Consider the following 20,794-nt stretch of genomic DNA (forward strand, 5'->3'; position numbering starts at 1 on the left):
AACCTTCTTAGAATAGTAGAATCAACATCTGTGGTTTTTAAGGAAGAGGATGAAAGCACTTTCACACATGGTTGCCTTTGTAAATTGCTGGCTCTTAACCCTTTTCCTTCCAGGAATTGTCAGTTCACTTATGTCAACTCAGGGAAGGTAAAGAGTATGTTCCCAGCATCCAGCCATTTGTTTAACCATTAACTTGGTTTCTTTTTGGCACATAGTATATATTTCCTTTCATAAAAGTATTATCCATGTTTAGTAGTTCTAAATCAATGTTGCCACTGTCTTCAGAACAGAATGTGCTTAGCATCCACCTTAGCCATCAAACCATATCAGCAAACAACCCTTTTTCACTTTACAAGCAAGTAGTCTTGCTTCTGTACTATTGTAATGTTATATGGGAAAGACCTTGGGAGACTGGGCCATGAGACACTGCCAAGGGAATGATCAGATAAGAGGCAGCATAGCCCACAGTTGGATAGTGGACAGAGCAAAAGGCCCAGAAGGAACCCTCCCTAGTTTCTTGGGCTGTAAAGGAGGTGCGTGCGGGGGCGGGGGGGGGGATTTTTCTTTCACACTTCCAAGATTCTGTTAATGTAGCTTTACAATAAGTAGAATTAGCTCATCTGGTCATGTTTCCTGTCTGGTCTACCTGGTAAGGCTGACAGCTGTTAACTACAACTAGGTACAAAAAATGAAGCTGGTGGCCTTTTTACCTTCTCTGCCTCCATGCTCCTTGGCTGCTTTTATGTGCCAGGTGTATTAGTATAGGATTAAAAAAAAAAGCTGGCCATTTGCTCACTCTAGTTTTACTAAGCTACATTTAAAGCCCAAGCAAGGCTTCAGACCTAAATTAAATGGCAGTATTATATAAAAACAACACTAAAGTATTAAGAGAAAAATATTTGTATTTAATAAAAATATGCATACTGGAATAAGCAGCTCCCAAAATGTCTGCTTTCTTTCCACGGAACTCGATGAGAGAACCTAAAACTGAGGATTGGAAAACAGAATTAAAATTGATGTAGTTATCTACCCCTTATTCCAACAACTGAATGTAATTCCCAAGATGCTTAGAACTGTAGCTGCAATCAGCCCAATTGCAGTGTTCTTATAAATATATGAAAATCTATACATTTCTAAGTGCAGATTACCTTTACCTTCAGTGCTGTGCATACCACTGGCCTCTGCCCTGATATCTGTTCAAGGCAGATGTATATGAGAACATTTCCCAGCAAGCTGGGTGATACATGGGTGGATGTCAGAAGAAAGGGCTACATGATATACCCAACAGCCAGGGATGGAGCTACTTGGCACATCCCTGCCCAGTTGCTAGGCTAAGAATCTGCACAATGACTACAAAGAACTACAGCATCTGCACTTATCACAATGGGAACATGCATGCTTCCTTTCTCTAGTCATGTTACTTGCAATTTCTATTGCTGCTTCAAGTCTTCAAGATAGGAAGAGAAAAAGGCAAGACCACATTCTCTTAAACCAATGCTGATAAGTCATTTCGGGCTTTTCCACTCTACCACCTTTAGTTGCTTGATTTGTGTGTGTAAAGCAGCTGAAAATTATGATGGCTTTAGAAATCTCTTTCCAGAGTTCTGCCTGTTCTTCTGCATTGGCCACATATGCTTATCATGATCTTTGATTGGTAGGTCTTTGAGAACATGTGGCTTACATTGATAACACTTGCACTTCACTCTTCTCATCCGGGGCGTCCACTGACAGACCAACAACAACAAAAGAAAACAGCAGTTTTACCATTATTCCTATCACTTGGACTAGAAGAAAACAATTTTACCTGGTTCCAAAAACAAACCAACCAACCACAATTCCATGGGTACGCCTCTAGAAAAAAAAAAGTCCACAGAGATCCCTCCCCAACCCAAAGTGCAGCTTTACCTCTTAAGATTCCTTCAGAAGAGAATGGGCAGTCCAGGGTAAAATGGCCATGGGGGGAGCAACCTGTAACTGGCAGCGACAGAAATTCCTGCCACAGTGCACAGAAGCCAATTGGAGTGGAGGAGTTAGCTGACAATGAAAGGAAGGGTAGCAAGCGCTTAATTAACCTTAAGGGGCAAGAAGTGTTAGCAAGCTTTGGGGAAAGTGACGTACAGCTCAATCTTTGGGGATTAGATTCCAATGACGCTTCACCAAGGCCACAAAATGCTGGGTTTGCTGGGGAGGGTGAGATCATGGACTATCTCGGAAGACGACATGGCTGCCTGTAATCTTGAATGGAACTGTTCCACCATGCACTGCATTCCCAGTTGTTCAACTATTCCAATACTTACCTGAAAGGCCGGCCAAGTTTTCTTTTCCAAAGAGTTTACCTTTGAATTTGGAGAGTCTTTTTAGTGCTGCTAAGCATATAGTAATGGATGCAGACTTGACAGGAAAAAAACTTTGGGGGTTATGGGGTTGTATATTAAATGCACAGTCTTCTTTTGGGTAAATACAGTAATTTGTACAACTGAACAAATCACCCTTAATGCACTGCTGTTACATATGCCATCCACGCAAAAGTTACTTGTCACTGAACAGAAATTAAACAATGAGCTGTGAAACAAAACCAGCAGGAAAATGGAACGTATTTTAAAAATAGTATGTATGTATGATATATTCTACACTGCAAACAGATGATAAGTTATTGAGCCAATAACTAGAAGAAAACAAACCTTCACCTTTAGTAAGGGTTAACATTTCAACTGTATCTCACCCCTTCTTTCTTAGGGTAGTAATGTAACAGGAAAAGGTCATTTTTTAAAACAAACTTTTCATGTAACATCAACTTCCTTGTGTGCTAGTCATTAAGGAAACATTTGTCTTTAAACAGATGGGTTTACTAAGCATTTAACAACAGCTAGCATCTGAAGCTGTAGTCCTGGAGCTGTTCCTGGGCTTGTAAATCTGGGGAAAACAAGGTACACACCACTAACTTTCATGCGAGGAGGAGTTTAGGCTATGGAGGATTGGCAAGAGCCAATTACAATTCTTCCCTCACGTACCTTTAACAAGATCTGGGCAACACCCGAAGCCTGACAGCATCCCTACTGGGTAAATTAGACTGCAAGACAGTGATTTGTCCAAAGCTAATCAGGAAGTTCCACTGTGCTAAGCAAGGAGTTTAGTCTGCCTTCCCACATCTACGCTCGGCACTGTAGCCAGACAATTAAGGACAAGCTACACTTCACCATTGCTCCTGTTGAATTCTGGTGCCAGCAATGTGCAAAAATAGCAATGATAAACTGAGTAGCTTCCTTTCTCCAAATTCTTCAAGTCTATCACATATTTTATTTAATGCTTTAAAGGAAGAGATGGAATAAATTGATTCCCAAGTATTTTCTCATAAACTTCAAACATTAACCAGATCTTCTCTTCCCATCTATTCCCTATAGGTAACAATGACTAATGTCCATATTTGTAGGAAATCTGGATGCTAATCATGTGATCTGTGATATTTTGATGTGTGATTTTCTTACTTAACAAGCCATCTTTTCTTTTATTCCTAAACTCAAACCAGGAAGCTACAAACACTGTCAGGACCTCTGCGGTACTGGAAACAAGATAACTGAATGGTGGGATTTCATAATGCTCCTTCAACTGCCCTCCCCAAAACTACTGCATTATTGTAGGAAACCTGCTTCTGTTCCTTCAAAACCTTTGCCAAAATAATGGCTCACTATTATCTTTATCAGATATTTAGTCCCAGCAATATAAAGAGGACATTTGGCCTGCATTGAAAATGTTTGTGCATTTTCAAATCATAAGTGCACTTACTTCAGTCTGGCTTGTGCAAGGTGTAAATCAAATACATGAAAGGTAATTATAAAGTGCATGTACAGCCTGTTGACCTTCTGAACTCTATGTACTGTATTATTTATATCATTAATATGGGATAAAGAAAAAGAATATGTTGGGTGTCACATTGTCATAGACTAGCTCTCTAAGCATACTGAGGGTCCTATCTAACTGGAAATGCATCTTCTTACATATCCCTGATTCACTTCCCTTCTTTCAAAATCACACCAAACTTTCTTCCTCCCCTTCTCCTGTATCACAGTCCTTCTCAATTAATATTTGTCTGCCTCCTCTCTACAGCCATAGTTCATTTGGCTTGTTTTCACCAGTCTTGATGTAAATTGTAGGTATTTCCAATCTCCCCTCTTGGCTGTGCCAGAAGAAGGAAGCATGTAAACATGGAAGGAAGCTAAGTTCACATTTGTAATGCTGTGCTGTGGTAGAGTATCATGACTGACATAGCCTCTATTTTTCTGTTTCTTAATAATTTCTACCTTTAGCCACAGGTTCAGTGTATGCTACTGCCTAAGTCCCACCTGCATGGGCATAGCCACATTTTCAACTTTGTGACTGGCCACTGATTCAAGAACGCCAGGGATTTACTCTCTGGAAATAGAAATACTCCAAGTGAAAGGCCTTGGTGCACACATACTTTCTTCTGCTTGGAAAAGAAATTTCTTTAGTAAAATTGACTGCATTTCCTGCATTCTAGTCATGACTGCCTTTGTAACTACATGACTGTTATTACTATGGATCTCTTTGGAAGATCTCTGGATCTTCTTCCACTGGCAAATATGAAGTTGCATTATCTAAAGGAAGGCAGTGATTGCGTTTTACATGTACGGTGCCTAGAGCCACTTGTATAGTGAGATTGGTGGCGTATAAATTTGACAAATAAATATATCCAGGTAAATGAGGTTACACGCTTACCATCACTTGGAAGGCTATGGGAGGAAGGCCCAGAGCACACCACCCTGTTACTCTCCATACATTATTTCTGAAAACACCACAAGGCAGCAACTTGCAAGATTCAATAAAGCAGTGGGCAGAAGCTACATTAACCCAATTAGTAACTCACATCATGACACTGTTTGTGAAAGATATGCTTCATAAGTAAAACGGAACTAATTAAATAGTTCCCCTACAGCTAAGTGGGATTTCATCTGACGCTAAGTGTTTAAGCCAAATTTCATAAAGCACATTATCCACTATTATTATTATTTACCATATGGCACATTCACATCGCAATTCAGTAGAATAAAAACCCAAGAGATAAAATACAATATATAAAATATAAAATTATCAACTTATGTCTAAATTACAAATGCAATGTTTTACTTCATTTGTCACAGCCAGGAAGTCAACAAAATCTCCATCACAGCCTCTGTTTTGGATAGTTTGTTTTTCAGCCCCACAATCACAATTCGGCGATCTTATTTTACCCCACTTATAAAGGTGCCAAATTATCACCAGATTATCCAGTGAAATGACTTGTTGAATTAGGGAATATGCATTTTCTGATGTGTGCCACATTTTTTTGTGGTTTTTTTTTTTTTTGTTAGCCAATAAGATGATGATTTCATCTGTAACCTAAGGTTGCTTCCAGACAAGGCTTTTATTATGCAATTGCCTTGCCTTATTCATAGAATTTTTGGCAGTTCTGAATGATGTCTTATTTTTCTAACTATCCATTTCTTCCCTCATAGCTTCACTGTTTTCTTACTATAAAATATCTGATAAAGAGGGAAAGACGGAATAGCTGCAGAGTCATCTTTTGATTGATGGTTCCTGAAGCATTCTGACAGGAATGTGCACCAAATGTAACCAAGCAATGACAAAGCCAGGCAAATAAAGTCTCCTGCTGTCAGAGTTTTAGACTAGAACATGTGGAACAGTATAGAACATTTACTACCAACACCAAGTATAGGAGTATGTACATTCTATATAAGATATACACAGCATTAAGTAAATGTAAGTTTCCAAACACAATTCTGCAAAATTTCCCACAAAAGAAAACGGAGTATTTTTTTACTACTTGTCTACCAGTGGACTACTACATTAGAAGTTTATTACCATCTACTAATGGAAACCCTCAATACATATGTTGATATGTTAGGAGATTAGCAGACAAAAAAGTCAAAGTCTAGTATAAAGATGATTTCACTTTTGTCTCAGGATGAGTATTGGACAAAGTGGAGAAATACTAATCAAAACTTTTGCATGGAAAGGCTGACATCTTTCATACTCAGTGTCAAACAAAGATGAGGAAAAGTGTACTTAATGTTGCTGCTTTAGATTTAAAGGAAGAACAGCCCATTGGTGAGTGAGGCAATCAAACTGTGATTCGCAGTCTCTGTTTCCCCTGCTCAGTACCACCCTCTGGGGAAGAAAAGAGAAGAGACATCCTACTGGGAAACACCCCCACCACACACGCACACAGGTACCTCTTCTAAATTTTGCTACTTCTGGAGGACAACAGGGCAATGATGCAATATCCAGACACAAAATCTGAGTATAAAATGCTTTTAAAAGGAAGAAATCTACCTACTCCAGCCCAGGTGCTGACCCAGATATGTTTGTTGGTGGCTCCATCAACTCGTCCAATGGTTTTCTGTCCAAGCAATTGGGTCTTTCTTTGGGCCTGAAGTCCAGCCATCTCTCACTTGCTCATCCAACCTAGTAGGGAAGATTAGGCCCCAGTGCCCCTGACTCTGGCTTCTCATTTTTCTCTAGGCATACATTTGGGCATATTGTAGAAGAAACAGTCTTCTGGACACTTTTAGTCCTCCCCTTCAGGACTACTCTGCTAATGGGAAGGCTCATTACCACCTTTAAAAAAAGCTGATTCTGCTTAATGATCTTTCTTCCTCAGCCCAATCCTCTTAAGTCCCTCAAGACCTGGTTATGTGATCAGGCCTGGGGCTCCCAGGGGACCGGGGAGATTTTACAATGGCTCCCTTATTAATTTCATCCTCTCCTGTTTTGTGTGTTTTTACAGTTTTTTATGTGTAATTGTTTTTATATATTTATTTTTTAATTGTTGTACGCCACCCAGAGTCACCTTGTGTGAGTTGGGCGGCTATATAAATATGATAAATAAATAAATAAACAAACAAACACTTCCCAGAGGCTGTGTCTACCTAATATGCTATCCAAAGCTTACTGAATGAACTCAGTCCCTAAGGCTGGCCCACAAATTAATCATTTCAGCCTAGCATGTTTTACATACAGCACACCCAATTTTGAAGCGGGGGGGGGGGGCGGAAGAGAGGATTATATGACCAGTCAAGCACTTGGCTGCTATTCCTTTAAGTGTGGGAAAACTTTACTCACTTCCACTTCCTCCTGCCAGAAAAAAAATATACAAAGAGGAGGAGCATTTTGCAGGGCCCACACAAGTGAGCCAATGGAGGGAATTGGTACCATCATTTACTCAGCCCTTCCTGCCCAGAGGAAACAAAGCAGGAGGACTGAATGGATGGTAACCAGAAAGCCAGTGCTAATTGTACATCACCCCCCTCCTTGCCGTGGATGACACATTCTTTCTGCAGGCAGGCTGAAAAGCATTCAGCCAGGAGGTAGCAGCAGCTCCTCCAGCTCCTCCTCCTCCTCCTCCCTCTCCGTGGGCAGACTGGGGGAGTGGGCTGCTTAGAGAGTCTGAACACCTGCTTCTGCTCAGTCACTGACTGTCTCTGAGCTGCGCAGTGTACTGGGATCCTCATGGAAAAACCACAGCCACCCACCTGAACTCTCCTTTGGGTAGTACAATAATGGAGCTTCTACCAAATGAACGAAATGCTGGTCCTTTGGCTGAACTTCAGGCACGACCAAGAGTACCTTTCCTCGAAGCTGAAGACATGACCGCTTCCTATTCTCTTGACCTCTCCCACTGGATGGTGCGGAGAACTGGACAACCACCTCACCATACTGCATGGAGGTGAAAGAGGGGAAAGAAAGTTCTTCTTGCTACCTGCATGACCTGGGGATAGGGTAATTCAGCAGGCAGGGACTTTGCTCAGGTTGTGCCCTGAATGTGCACTGTAGTCCACGAGTGTGCCAGAGAGGATGACCAGGAGAAGATAAAGAGTATCTGCTCTCTTCTCTTTCTTGCATATGTCCTTTCTGCTCTGAGAAACATTAGAATTCAAGGCTTTTTTTTTTTTTGAAGGGGGGGAGTTCCCGTTCCTTAATCTTTCCTAGTCCTGTCCACAGAGCAGGGGGAAAGAGGAGGAACAGCTGATGATCCTTTGATTTCTTCTTTTCACCAACGCTTTGTTTCCCTTTCAAGTTAAAAGTGGCAATGTTAATCCCCCCCCAAAAAACAGGTATTTAAAATCCCACATAATTTTGCCCTCAGTTTTATTACCTGCTGTAATTTGCAATTAATCAGCAAATTGGGTGCTATACAAAAACAGATTTTTACAAGGAGCATGTGTAGCAATGTGAGTTCTTTTATTTGAGGTCTTTACAAAACAGCAATTTGAACTGCTAGTAAATTTATGCTTTTTTTCCCCCCTTGCTCCCTTCAGGTCAACATGCCCAAATTCTCAGACCAACATCAGCAGCTGTCTGGCTTGTTGTTCAAAACAACCCTTTATTTTTTTCCTTCGCCAAGCAATGCCCTCCTTGCTTCCATCAACCTCTCCCTCTCTCTCTCGACGTTATTACCCTTCAGCCCCGACTTTCCCCAGAGACTGATTTCCCAGGCAAGTCCTCTTTCTGTCCCAGCTACGCTCCGTCCGCCAGGAATCAAAACGATCCCGCAGTCCCGGCATTTCGGGGGAGCGTCAGCGGCCGGCACAGAATTCGCCAGGATAAAGGAGGCGGACAAAGCTTCTCCCCGCTGCCTCCTGATTGGTCCTTGAGGTAGACGGGAGGGAGGAATAGGCCAATGGGCACCATAAACAGAGGCGCGGGCCAGGGGGCATCAGAAGGCGTCGTCTCAGAGTTGGGTGATTGAGAACTTTTTTCCCCTGCTTGAGGGATTATTTAGGCACTGATTTAGCTGGCAGAGACGTGTGTTTTCTAGCAGCAGCCACCCGTTTGAAGGCAGAAGCGTGTGATTTTATACACAAAGACTCATTTAAGTGACGGAGAGTTGTGATTCCATATCGCCAGCGCTGGTTTAAGTGGCAGGGTCTTTAATTTGTGAACGACTGCTTCGGGCCCGGATAACTTTGATGAAAATGATGGATCATTTAATCCATCACGGAGAAAAATCTATCTACGCGGTCGCTAAAAGTCAACAAAGACTTGATGGCACGTAATCAATCAATCGTAATCAGCTTAATGACCCCATTCATAATTTCACGGCGACAAAAAAAAGTACGTAATTAATTTGCTGGGCTACACGCTGCAAAAGCAACCCCCTTCCTTTTGTTTTTAGTCGAAATCTGCTAAACCTAAATAATGCCCCCCCGTATCTTATCGTCGCTTCTTCCAACTTTTTCTGCTCCGTTTTAAACTTCTCCGATTTTTATTGCTCCCCACAAGATCCCTTTTGCCCAACAAACTTCTTACCTTCTCAACCCCCCTGCTTTGGAAGGCTTCACCCCCCCCCCCCGTTCCCCAAGCTAGCTTGCTAACCGGATCCATTCCTTTCTTCCTGCTCACCACCTCATCCTTAATACAGGCCCTCTGCCTTTTTAACAAGTTGAATTTCAACAGTATGCTATTCTTTTCCTACCATTACATGACTTGACGGTAGTCTGCACCTGCTAAATTGCTGTTTGAAGCCTCTTCTACAGGTCTAGGCGCCAACTCATCGCGGGGTCAGCCTGTGGATCCCCGTAACCCCCTTTCCAACGCCAGACCTCAACATAACTTTTCTTCCCACCACCTCTGCCCTACCGCAAGCCCTCGTCAACCCCTTCCCTCCATTCTTTGGTTTACCATTTGCGGCCCCTCCGTCCCGCTTCGCCGCACAGAGCTTCCTGCCGTCTACGGAGGACCGAAGGCTGAAGAAACCAAGCCTGCACTACTGCACTGTTTTCCCTCTGCCAGTTCCACACAAGACTCTCCCCCCGATTCTCCTGCTGCTTGATGCTGCTTCTCCGGCCCCCGCCCCAGCAGAGCCCCAGCTCCTTCACGCAGACGGCGGGACCTTCGCGCCTCAGCAGCGCCCGGCCAGCCTCCCCTCCCCGCCTCACGTTCCCAGCCACCTGCTCGGCAAAAGCTGGCGGCTCCCGGGCCTGCAATCCGTCCAACGGCGGCAATCGCAGGATTTCAGAGCTCAGAAAAACTGGGGAGGAAGGGAGCCTCCGTGGAAAAGGGCGCAAGACACCCATTTCCCCCCTTCCGCGCAGATTAACCGTGCCTCGCTCCTGCACTTTCCCTAAGATCGGCGCAAACCCCTCGGCGTTCTGCAGAGTTGCAGCAGGTCTCCGAGGCGCGCGCGCGGAATTCGGCGCCGCGGATGGAAGCTGTGAGCTGCCCGAAGTTAGTTTCAACTTTTCCTTTTTAACCCCCCTCCCCCCCGCTTCCCCTTCAGCTTAGCTCCATCCCTCCGGCTTCCTCCGGCAAGAATCCCTCAGCCGCGTCGCTGCAACGCAGCCTCAGGATCCGCAAGACAGCCCCGCGACTCTCATTGGTCTCAAGAGGTCTGGGGGTGGAGACGCGCGAGCCGGTATTAAAAATCACATGGGTCCTTCAGGCGGTAGCGTATTCAGTTGTTTCATTTGGAAAGGGTGCAGCGGCCGGGAGCGGCGCTTCGGCATGGTTCTCTGGATCTTACTCTCTGGTTAATAATAATCATAATTGCGTAGCTTAAAACTCACCCGCAGGTAAGGAAGACTTTCTTTTCTACAGAACGCTTACTTTTGTTTTCCTAAAGGAGAAAGCAAGCTCGAAAGCTGGGCGAGTGCTTTGGGGCTGCTGAGATTCGGTGCAGAATTGCAACCCCACAGCGGTGTTTCTGAGCGTCTTGGAAATAATAATAATAATAATAATAATAATTAATAATAATAATTAAGTTTCTGATTGATTAGAAGTAGGGCGATTTTTCCCCGGCGCCCCCTCCTAAACCCTCCATTTAGCGGCTGATTGAATCGCCCCATTGGGATAGTCGGTGAAGTAGTTCTGGGTAGATCCGTGTATAATTGCAGCGTTTTAGGCTCTTGGGTTTCACTGCATGAAGCCGACTTCGCGGTGCTGCTCTGCATGGAAGTTAGCAAAGAAAGCTGCTAGTTATTAGGGGCTCTGTCTTATTTTTGCTATTTCCTTTTTTTGCCTACGATTACAAAAATGTTGTGACTCAGGAAAAGGTCATAGCATCTAAACCCTTAGGTTTGCCCAGTGCGTTCTGAAATGTCTTTCACAACAACCTAAAATACCACATGTTGACTTGAGTGGGTCTTTCCCTTTATAGAGAGAGAGAGAGAAAGAAAGGGAGAGAGAGATGATTCGTGCCAAGGACTGGAAGCAAAAAGCTGGTGAGCGTTTTACAGCTTGGGAGAGATTGCATTGCATTAACTTGATTCGTCAGGATTTTTTCCCCATTTAGATGAAATAATTTTGGTTATGCTATAGCCTGTTACAGATTTTGCCATCTGAAAATAGTTTGTACTTGGAATGCTTAGCTGGAAGCAGCTTCAGCAGCTTAAGGACTACTGTGAGAAATTAAAGGATGACCTATCCTTATCAGGTTCTCCTACTCAACCCGATATTTCTGCTTTCCAGATTGTGCTGGGTCAGCCTCTCTCTATGCATATAGATATATATATGTGCTGCATGCAGGCACATATTGCGTATACCATGTTCTGTTCTTGTTATATTTTTCCATCTACAAAAGTGGCTTATCAGTGGCCAGCGATGATCCTGTTATTTGTAATGACTTTGTCATCCTCTAGAAATATCTTCTCATCTTCTTCAAACAAGCTGGCTAGGTGTATTCCCACCACATTTCTCCTCACTGACATTGCTAGTGCCTGTGTTTTTGTTTTTAAGAGGCTTTCCATAGATATCTTTGATTATGTCATTAGGGAGATTTTGCTCTCTACCCACAAGGAAAAAAAAAAAAACCCAGATAGAATGGAGCTGGGATGAAGAGACAGTGAGTACTGGGAGACTGCACAGATTCTGGAACACCTAGAAGAAAAGAGCATTGATTTGCGCTCTGGTTCAGAGCCATTCTGTTTACCCAAGGCACGGAGCAGTTAGGTTCACTTAGCAACATGTGCCTTGAACAGCCTCAGTAGAGGTGTGTGCTGGCAACTGGGAAATAACTGCTATATGCTCATTAACTATTTCTCCCTCCTCTTCCCTCCCCAGTCCTTTTAGCAACTAAAATCTCTGATCAGTTTCTCTGTGTGTTTTTGCTCCAGAGCTTCTGTGTAGGTGCAGTTGATTTAGATTCAGAACCCATCAGCTGTACCCCTTTTCCTTGATACTCCCCATCTGTCAACACCTACTTCCAAAGTTTGGTTGGTTTTAAACAAGAGTTGCTTTCCCTTACTAAAGCGGTAGAAGAGCTTAAGAAAAGGTATTGAGCTGATCCATGAGGCTAGTCTCAGACATTTTTTATTCTCATATTTGGCATGCGAAAGAGTCAGCTCTGTGGTGTAGTTCTGTAGCATTCAGCTGATGTTTTCTCCAGGTGGAGTGTGGGATGTCTGGTGGTGGGCAGGAGAAAAGAGAGACAGGTGGGGTTGAGGGACACACAAGCTTTCAGTGTTCTCAGATGTCTGATGACATGCTTCTTAGTAAACATTTGCAGCTATATGAGGAAAATGCACTGTCAAACATGATGCTTGACACCTTTTTGGATAACAAGGCTAATGTGACCACATTGCTGCAAGAAGTGTGCATGTGTGTTGGAAGAGGAAGGGAAAGAAATGTTAGGTTTCTGCAACAAAGAAATGACCATTCTGTTGTTAGAAATAATTGCTTATAAAGCACTTTGCATAGCATTTTCCACCAAATTTTGTACGTTTGCTACATAGGACACTGCAGGAGTTCACTTGTGTATCTGAGGCATATCTGCAAAAGTTATTTGCTGTTATCTCCCAAATATTTCCAGAGCCTGATTCTGCCTGGATTGATATTAGAAACCAAATTCCTAATATGCTGTTCTCATTCTTATCTGGAGATTGAGTGTAATTGTTAACCTCTGGCCCTATGCCTTTTTCTTGGTACTTAAAGGAATGTAAATTGTTGAAAGGGAGAAGTTAGCCAAGGCTGTAGTAAAGTGAGTGTGATATGCCACACTTTATTCCCCAAAATTCTAGATGCAGTCTCAGAGAATTATAGAGAGTTACAGCTCAGGGGTTTTTTTTTTCTTTAAAGGTCACTATCTGACCTGTGTGGAGGCTTTGCTTGCAAATATATAATGCTTACAGTGATTAAGTGATTAATACAGTGATTACTCTCTACTTAATAATATAACGGAAATGTAGAACATATGAAGCAGTTGCTAATACTGATAATGGAAATCTGCCAATTATAGATACTTCATGCTCTTTCTAGGGTTCTATACTGAGCCAGTGTTTCATAGGAACCTGATTTTATGTTTGAGTGGATCTGATCAAATGCCCACTGGTGAATTTGGCTAGTAAAATCTCATACTGTATAGACATCCTGTGCCCCATTTAAATTCAAGGATTCTTCTATCTCATCACCCCTCTCTGAAGGGGTGTGTGTATGTGTATATATGTATAATTTGAACATGAAAGTTCAACATGATAGCAGTTACAAGCAAGTAGTTCCTGACAAGGATTAATCTGCAGATTGGTTTTTCAGTTAGTTTCTTAATTTGAATAGAATATCGTAATCTGACTCACTGTATGTAGATATTCATAAGCCCACCATAACAATCAAATTCTGAAGGGGGATTTGCCTTCAAAGCTTAATTTAAAAACCATATAACTGGTTATATGAAAATTGAAATTTTGCCTTGCAAAGAAATTATCAACTGATTAAAACATAGTAAGGCTTATAGTATATTTTTACAGCCTCAGAACTAATGTGCATTTGAGAAACAGTGGGTTGTTGGAAGTTGCCAGAAGATAATACAACAAAAAGCTTGCAGATGACAAATTTCAGGAAGTTATGTATCAAAATCCAGGGATAGGGTTCTGTTATCCATCTAGGTTATATTTTCCTTTTTCCATTATTTGGGAAGAAATACTTCTAAACTGCATAGTATATGCAGGTAGAATCCAGAAAATTAGATAAAAATTCGTACAGTGTACAAATCATACAGTATGATTTGAAGGCAAGAAAATTCCCTTCTATTTTTAAAGTTTTGGACTACTAAAAAGTATGGCATAAGCTGATATTGAGTATGAATTACTAACTCTGTGTAATCTATTTGATATCCTGCCTTTCTTCCAGGAACTCAAGGCAGTTTACATGGGGATCTCCTTTCATTTCATCCCCACAACAACTCTGTGGGATAGATTGGGCTTAGAGAAAGTCACTGGCTCAAGGTCATCCAAGAAGTTTTCATAGTGAACTTAGGCCTGAATCTGGGTCTTCCCAGTTGTAGTACAACATTTTAGCCTCTGTATCACACTGGGGAAGCTTTGATATTTTATTTAAACCAGTGAATTTTTCTTCAAGTCTCTGTGGGATTTCATATCATAGAACCTTATTGTTTCTTTTTAAGGTACAGTATTAGGAAGGTGCCTTCTGTATAACTATAGAAAGAGGACTCTGAATAAGAGGCTGTAATAAAGAATAACAATAGTAAATCAGTGCAGCACTACTAATGGATAAACACCTGCTGCAGTTTAAAATCTTTGGATTTTTATGGAAAATGTAAGGATAGTGAAATATATCCATTTATTCTAAGGAAAATGAACATTTCTTATGGTTTCAGAATGAGGAAAACTGCAATCCTATACACTGGGAATACTCTACTTCTGAGTAAGCCTGCATAGGACCCCTGATTCCCCAGAGTAACCAGTGGGTATTTACTTCTGAATAACCATGGTTAAAATTGTGATTTATGACTGCAGCATGTGATCCTAAGGATGCCCACCTGCTATTAAGCAAACTTGAAAACAGTGAAACTTTACTTTTGAATATAATATATTGAATATATGTATGTATATATACTGTTCAGTTAGTCTTTCATTATTTGTTAGTCATTTGAAAAAAAAACATAGCTCTCTTGCTCTTCAGGTTCAAGAATGCATACTTGTCTTGTAGAAATATCTTTTGATTGAAAGATATTTTAATTAACAGCATTGACTATGAAGAATTAAAAGCATACGTCATCAAAGAAGACTTAAATGAAGAAGCAGGTTTTTAAATACGCAGGCAGTGTGATGCAGATTAGCTGCTAATTGGCTGGCTGTATCTTTTGGCTTGGCTTGGAACATGGATCCCAATCTGAGTCCCTAATTGTTGTATGTCACTAATAAGGCAAAATCAGGGCTATTCTTTACCTTGCTCATTAAATGCTTTGGTGTTTGCATCTCTTAATCACAAGATTTATATATGTAGAATAAATATGCCTGTTTCTGATGGTTGCTGTATGTTTGGACAGCATAAGATATATGCTTATTCAGTTATACTCATTGGCTTAAAAAGCACAGGTAATTAATAAATTTAACCTTCCCCCTATAAAGTTAATCTTGGATCCTGTTCAAGTTTCCATTAAATATTTACTGCATTGCCAATAAATACATTTTGTAGCTTTCATTCCATTAAAATAGCTACCATGAAACTACTTTGCTTTTACAATCAGTACAGAGCTTCACAAAAATAATAAAAATGATATTCAATTATTGTTTTGCAGTAGATTTGAACAAACTGCCTTGAAAGGGAAACCTAACCTGTTGAAAATGCATTAAAACAAGGGACTTAAAGAGTTTTCTATTCCAAAATCTCAAAATTGTGTGAAAGCAAAAGACTTGGCAATGGATATGGATGGTCTTTAAGAAGGAATTCCCTTTGATATCACTTGGAAGGTTTCTAGCAGTCTTAAGCCAGAACTGACAAGCTGAACCTCACATCGCAAAATGCTATCAGAATGATCCTGTTGCTGAATGATTTTCAAAAGGCTCGCCCTCTTGTTTTGCACACAGGAATTAGATGGCATCCCTAACAGTTTCTGAGACTGGTATACAATTTTAGAATAATACATTATGGCACTTTTAAAAAACATAAACATTCTATTTGCGTGCGCTGCAAGGATGTCGATACGGTACTCAAGATATTTGATGTTGCTTTCTTTTCGAGGAGAGTTTGACTCTACAGCTATGCTGAGTTACTACTGAATAAATTACGTGTTCCTCGGCTGAACAAAATTGAGTGTGTCAGGGATAAAAAGGGAGAGAGAGAGATGTATGTTTCTAGCATTTGCTGATTCTTTTTTTTTTCCTCCCTCTTATTACAGGCCATGTCTCTTCCTGGTAGATGATTAGCTGTGACATTAGCTCTGAATATCAGAAGGCTCTTCTTGGCACAGTCAAGGGTTGACGGAGACACCAGCTTCTCCCTTATTTTTTTCATCTGAGTGTGTTCCACTAGAACATTCAAAACTGTTTCTCCAAAGAGTTCTGCAGAAACTCAGACTGTTTTCTAAAGCAGAAGCACCACAGTCCACAGCGGAAGCGATGGGCAGCGTGCGAACCAACCGCTACAGCATCGTTTCCTCGGAGGAGGATGGTATGAAGCTGGCAACTATGGCAGTGGCCAACGGTTTTGGGAATGGGAAGAGCAAGGTACACACCAGGCAACAATGCAGGAGCCGGTTTGTCAAGAAGGATGGCCACTGCAACGTTCAGTTCATCAATGTGGGTGAAAAAGGTCAGCGTTACCTAGCAGACATCTTTACCACCTGCGTCGACATCCGCTGGAGATGGATGTTGCTTATCTTCTGTTTGGCTTTCATCCTCTCCTGGCTCTTCTTTGGTTGTGTATTTTGGTTGATTGCCTTGTTGCATGGGGACCTAGAGGAAATGGACAGACCTTGTGTTTCTGAAGTGCGCAGTTTCACTGCAGCCTTTCTGTTCTCCATTGAAACACAGACCACCATTGGCTATGGCTTTAGGTGTGTCACAGATGAGTGCCCTATTGCAGTCTTCATGGTGGTTTTTCAGTCAATAGTTGGCTGCATCATTGATGCCTTCATCATTGGCGCTGTCATGGCTAAGATGGCGAAACCCAAAAAGAGAAACGAAACTCTCATCTTCAGTCACAATGCGGTAATAGCCATGAGAGATGGAAAACTATGCTTGATGTGGCGGGTTGGTAATCTGCGGAAAAGCCATTTGGTGGAGGCACATGTGAGAGCTCAGCTTCTCAAATCCCGAATCACCACTGAAGGAGAATACATCCCTCTAGATCAAATAGACATCAATGTTGGGTTTGACAGTGGGATAGACCGTATATTTTTGGTCTCGCCCATTACAATTGTCCATGAAATAGATGAAGAGAGCCCTTTATATGACTTAAGTAAACAAGATATGGACAATGCAGATTTTGAAATTGTAGTAATATTGGAAGGCATGGTGGAAGCCACAGCTATGACCACTCAGTGCCGTAGCTCATATCTAGCAAATGAAATCCTGTGGGGCCATCGCTATGAGCCTGTCCTATTTGAAGAAAAGAACTACTACAAAGTGGATTACTCAAGGTTTCACAAAACATACGAAGTGCCGAACACGCCCTTTTGCAGTGCCAGAGATTTAGCTGAGAAAAAATACATCCTTTCAAATGCAAATTCATTTTGCTACGAGAATGAAGTTGCCCTCGCAGGCAAAGAGGAAGATGACAGTGACAATGGGGTGCCTGAGAGCACAAGTACAGATACTCATCCAGACATTGACCATCTTAGCCAAGCAGGTGTGCCCCTAGAACCAAGACCTTTAAGGCGAGAGTCTGAAATATGACTGGGGGAAATACTTTCTGCAATGTTGAAAATGTATCTGACAATAACGGGCATGCTGCATTGCGAAGTGGCTGCAAACAGGTTTTCAGCTGATGGTACTGTTGGACGCAGATGGGCAGGCAGCCCTGAGGAATCAACCTGAGCTGGTTTTCAAGCGCTGTCTTCAGAGTAGGTACAGCAAGGCGTGAACTTGGAACCTGAAGCACTATGTCTATAAATTGCTAGAAGGCACATATGTTGTAGAATAAATTATGTATATATTTTTTTACAAAACTTGAACTTGCGGGCAAGCTTTGGTTGAGTTCTGTTGTTTGTCATCTATTGTTTTTCCTCCCCAAATGGTTCTCCCTTGGGAACAAGAGCATTTTTAATGGCATCACAAAGGCAAGAGTTTGCCTTGGGTTTTTTTTTTTCTCTCTCTTAAAATTGCTGCTAACTACTTGAACACAAATTGTAATTAATTTTGTTGCAGTGTAGTACTTGTTTTCTTTTATATATCCTTTCAATCGAAGCAAAAAGAAAAAGAGGGGACCCCCAGTCTTGAATTTGTTCATTTCAAAGCTCTGTCAATCAAGTGACTGGCGATCTGGGAAATCTGTCCGTTGAGGCCAGTAGCTAGAATCAATTTCTTTCTGTACTATCCAGTTACAGGAGAATTCTTACGTAACACAAGGTCACGCAGTAGCCTATAGCGAGATTTTCTTTTTTCTTTTTTTTAAAAAAATAGTGCTTGGAAATGGCATGAGATTTGTTTCATCTAATATATGTTTTAATTTCCAAACTACCTAAGTGAATACCAAAGAAAAAATGCACACTTTTGCACAGTGGACTTCTTATTTAAATAGAACTGGCTGCTTTCAGACTATTTTTCCTCCCTTCAGGTCCTTCGTGTGTCTATTTTTTATAATGCACCTTATTCCAAAAGTCAAGTTTAGGATTCATTTAACACTCTTTTTTTGCTCCATTGCCCTGGTTCAGGGAAATACCACCGCCAAGAGTTGCTTGATTGTGGCAAGATAGATAGATAGATAGATAGATAGATAGATAGATAGATAGATAGGCTTCTGATTTTTTTTGTAAAAGGAAAAGAAAAAAAGTTGAGTAGACGGAAGCAAACACCTGTTCTTTCCTGTTTGCTAAACACCAGAAAACTCTGGCATAAAACTGAATGTTAAGCCATGCATACATTCCAAAGTAAGGTCTAGGATTTAAGCCTATGCTAGAAGCAGACTGGCATTTAGAGGAAATGAACCATTACATGCAACCAAGGGTAGGGTTCTAATCTGTGACTGTTAAATTTGTTAGAGACTGGCAAAGTGTTCATTCAGCCATATAGGTTAGTTTAAGGGCTGGGAACAAAGTTGTCAGCTGGTCTCAGGAGAGAAGAAACTGACATGGAATAATCTGATGCAAGGTTCGCCGTGCAGCGGTTTTGTGTTTTTTGGCACAACTTCTCCTTACCAGAATAGGAGAGCAGAAAATGCCCGCGTGCTGTTAGTTTCTAGTAAAGGGAACATTCGTTTGAAAGGGACAATACTGTAAAAGATTTCCCTCATTTTGTGTTTAATGGCTGATACGTCTTAGGGTGATCAGTGGGTGCAGTAGCTCTACCAAAGCCTTTGAACCATGACTTTAATGGTATATTTGGGTCCCTGGCCAAGAATGCTGTAACACTTATCTGTGCCTCTAAGATCAAGTGTACCCATTTAACTGCCCCCTCAGAGTCCTCCCAAAAGGCCGAAAAGAAGGATGTCATGAAGGGATCACGCTCCAGATTCTTTTACAGTATTGAATCTCACTGTATGCCATTAAAAATAGCTTGTTCTGGGTCTCGTACTGTTTACCGAAACACAGCTCTAGCGTGTTTTGGGTGCCCTGTTTGCTCTGTCTGGAGACGGGCATTTTCCCAGAGAGGATGGAATTTGAGCAGAGTAGGTGGGTTTTAAGCTGGAGAAATTGTAACTGTAGACAGGTTTGTTTTGTTTTTGCTCTTCCTCTTTATCCAAATATTGTTTCTATGCCATGGACTGAGGTTAACTCTAAGAAAACAACTCTCAACGAAGGGAGATCTGCATGGCAACCTGACTGGAGCCTAGTCAGGGAAATAAATGAAAGCAATGGAAGGTGACTTGTGCTGCTATTGTGATATATTTTTGCAAAGGAAGATAAAGTGCAAACCAAAGAGTATTTAGTAACACGTTAAACAAAGAAGGGAGGAAGCTACTCCAAAATGCCCAAAGTTCCCACTTGCAGGACTTGAGGCATTAAGCGGAAAGGTGGGTTGACAAAGTGTTGAATATATTAGTTTTTAAAACAAACACATTCAGAAAGGGATTTTTCTAAAAATCGTAATGTTCTTTTTTGGCACAGAGTTGAGATTTCCAAGATGCAGGGTTTTGTGTTTTCAGATTTTTTAAAACAAATAGTGTACATTTTTATAAAGTTTATCAAGTATTTTTCATATTTAAAGCCAAATGTAAATAGAAGTCCATTTTAAAAAAGAAAAATGACAGAGGATAAGGCCAAGTTGGCATCATTTAGAACCTGCGATGCTACTGGTTAGCATGGTTTTTAGCAAATACTTGCAAGCCTTATGGGGTTTCTAATGCTATGAGTTTTTTTTTTTGGTTATTTATTTAGGCATGGATGTTTAACTTTGTTGTGTTTTTTTCCCTTGCTATTGGCATTTTTTTTGTGTCAGATTGCTAGAGACTTGATGAGAGTGAATAATCAATTGCACTCTTTGTTGGATTATATTATTCTTCAAGTAACCCTTTGTCTTTCCCTATGTGTGTTTGTGTATGTGTGTGTGTGTGTGGAAATTGTTCCAAAGAAAGTTCTTACATCATGGTACCTAATGGCCCTAACATGTCTCTATAATTATTTTTAAAACAAACAAAAGCATGCGTGAGGAGGTGTAGCCCAGGTTCCATGATCCTTCTGAAGATATACAAATGGGTTATTTTTATAATAAGGGCAATTATTCCTAATAATAAAGGGCAGTTGTTCAAAGAGTTGAGATGATATAGATTTGTGATGCAATCATTGACCACTTACACTGATGGGAAATTTCCTACTGATTTCGTTGGAATGTGAATTGCTCACTCAAGTCACCAAGCTGCAAACATGAGGTCAGGGACAAACAGTAATTTT

General features: G+C 41.3%; 1 protein-coding gene across 1 annotated transcript; it reads left to right on the top strand.

Annotated features, from left to right (window-relative positions):
* The first annotated feature begins 10,474 nt into the window (after positions 1-10,474).
* KCNJ2 (potassium inwardly rectifying channel subfamily J member 2) lies at positions 10,475-20,494 on the top strand. Its single transcript, XM_007421675.3, has 2 exons — positions 10,475-10,586; positions 16,145-20,494. Exon 2 carries the CDS (start codon positions 16,365-16,367, stop codon positions 17,640-17,642), a length of 1,278 nt encoding a protein of 425 aa, XP_007421737.1. The 5' UTR covers positions 10,475-10,586; positions 16,145-16,364; the 3' UTR covers positions 17,643-20,494.
* The last annotated feature ends 300 nt before the right edge of the window (positions 20,495-20,794 follow it).

Source organism: Python bivittatus, unplaced genomic scaffold (genome assembly GCF_059951505.1).
Source record: "Python bivittatus isolate LINGU-HERP-01145 unplaced genomic scaffold, Pbiv_v1 ctg000220_np1212, whole genome shotgun sequence".
In the NCBI taxonomy this organism is placed as follows: domain Eukaryota; kingdom Metazoa; phylum Chordata; class Lepidosauria; order Squamata; family Pythonidae; genus Python; species Python bivittatus.

Coding starts and splice junctions, on each gene's coding strand:
- KCNJ2 (XM_007421675.3), top strand. CDS start 16,365: ATGGGCAGCGTGCGAACCAACCGCTACAGCATCGTTTCCTCGGAGGAG.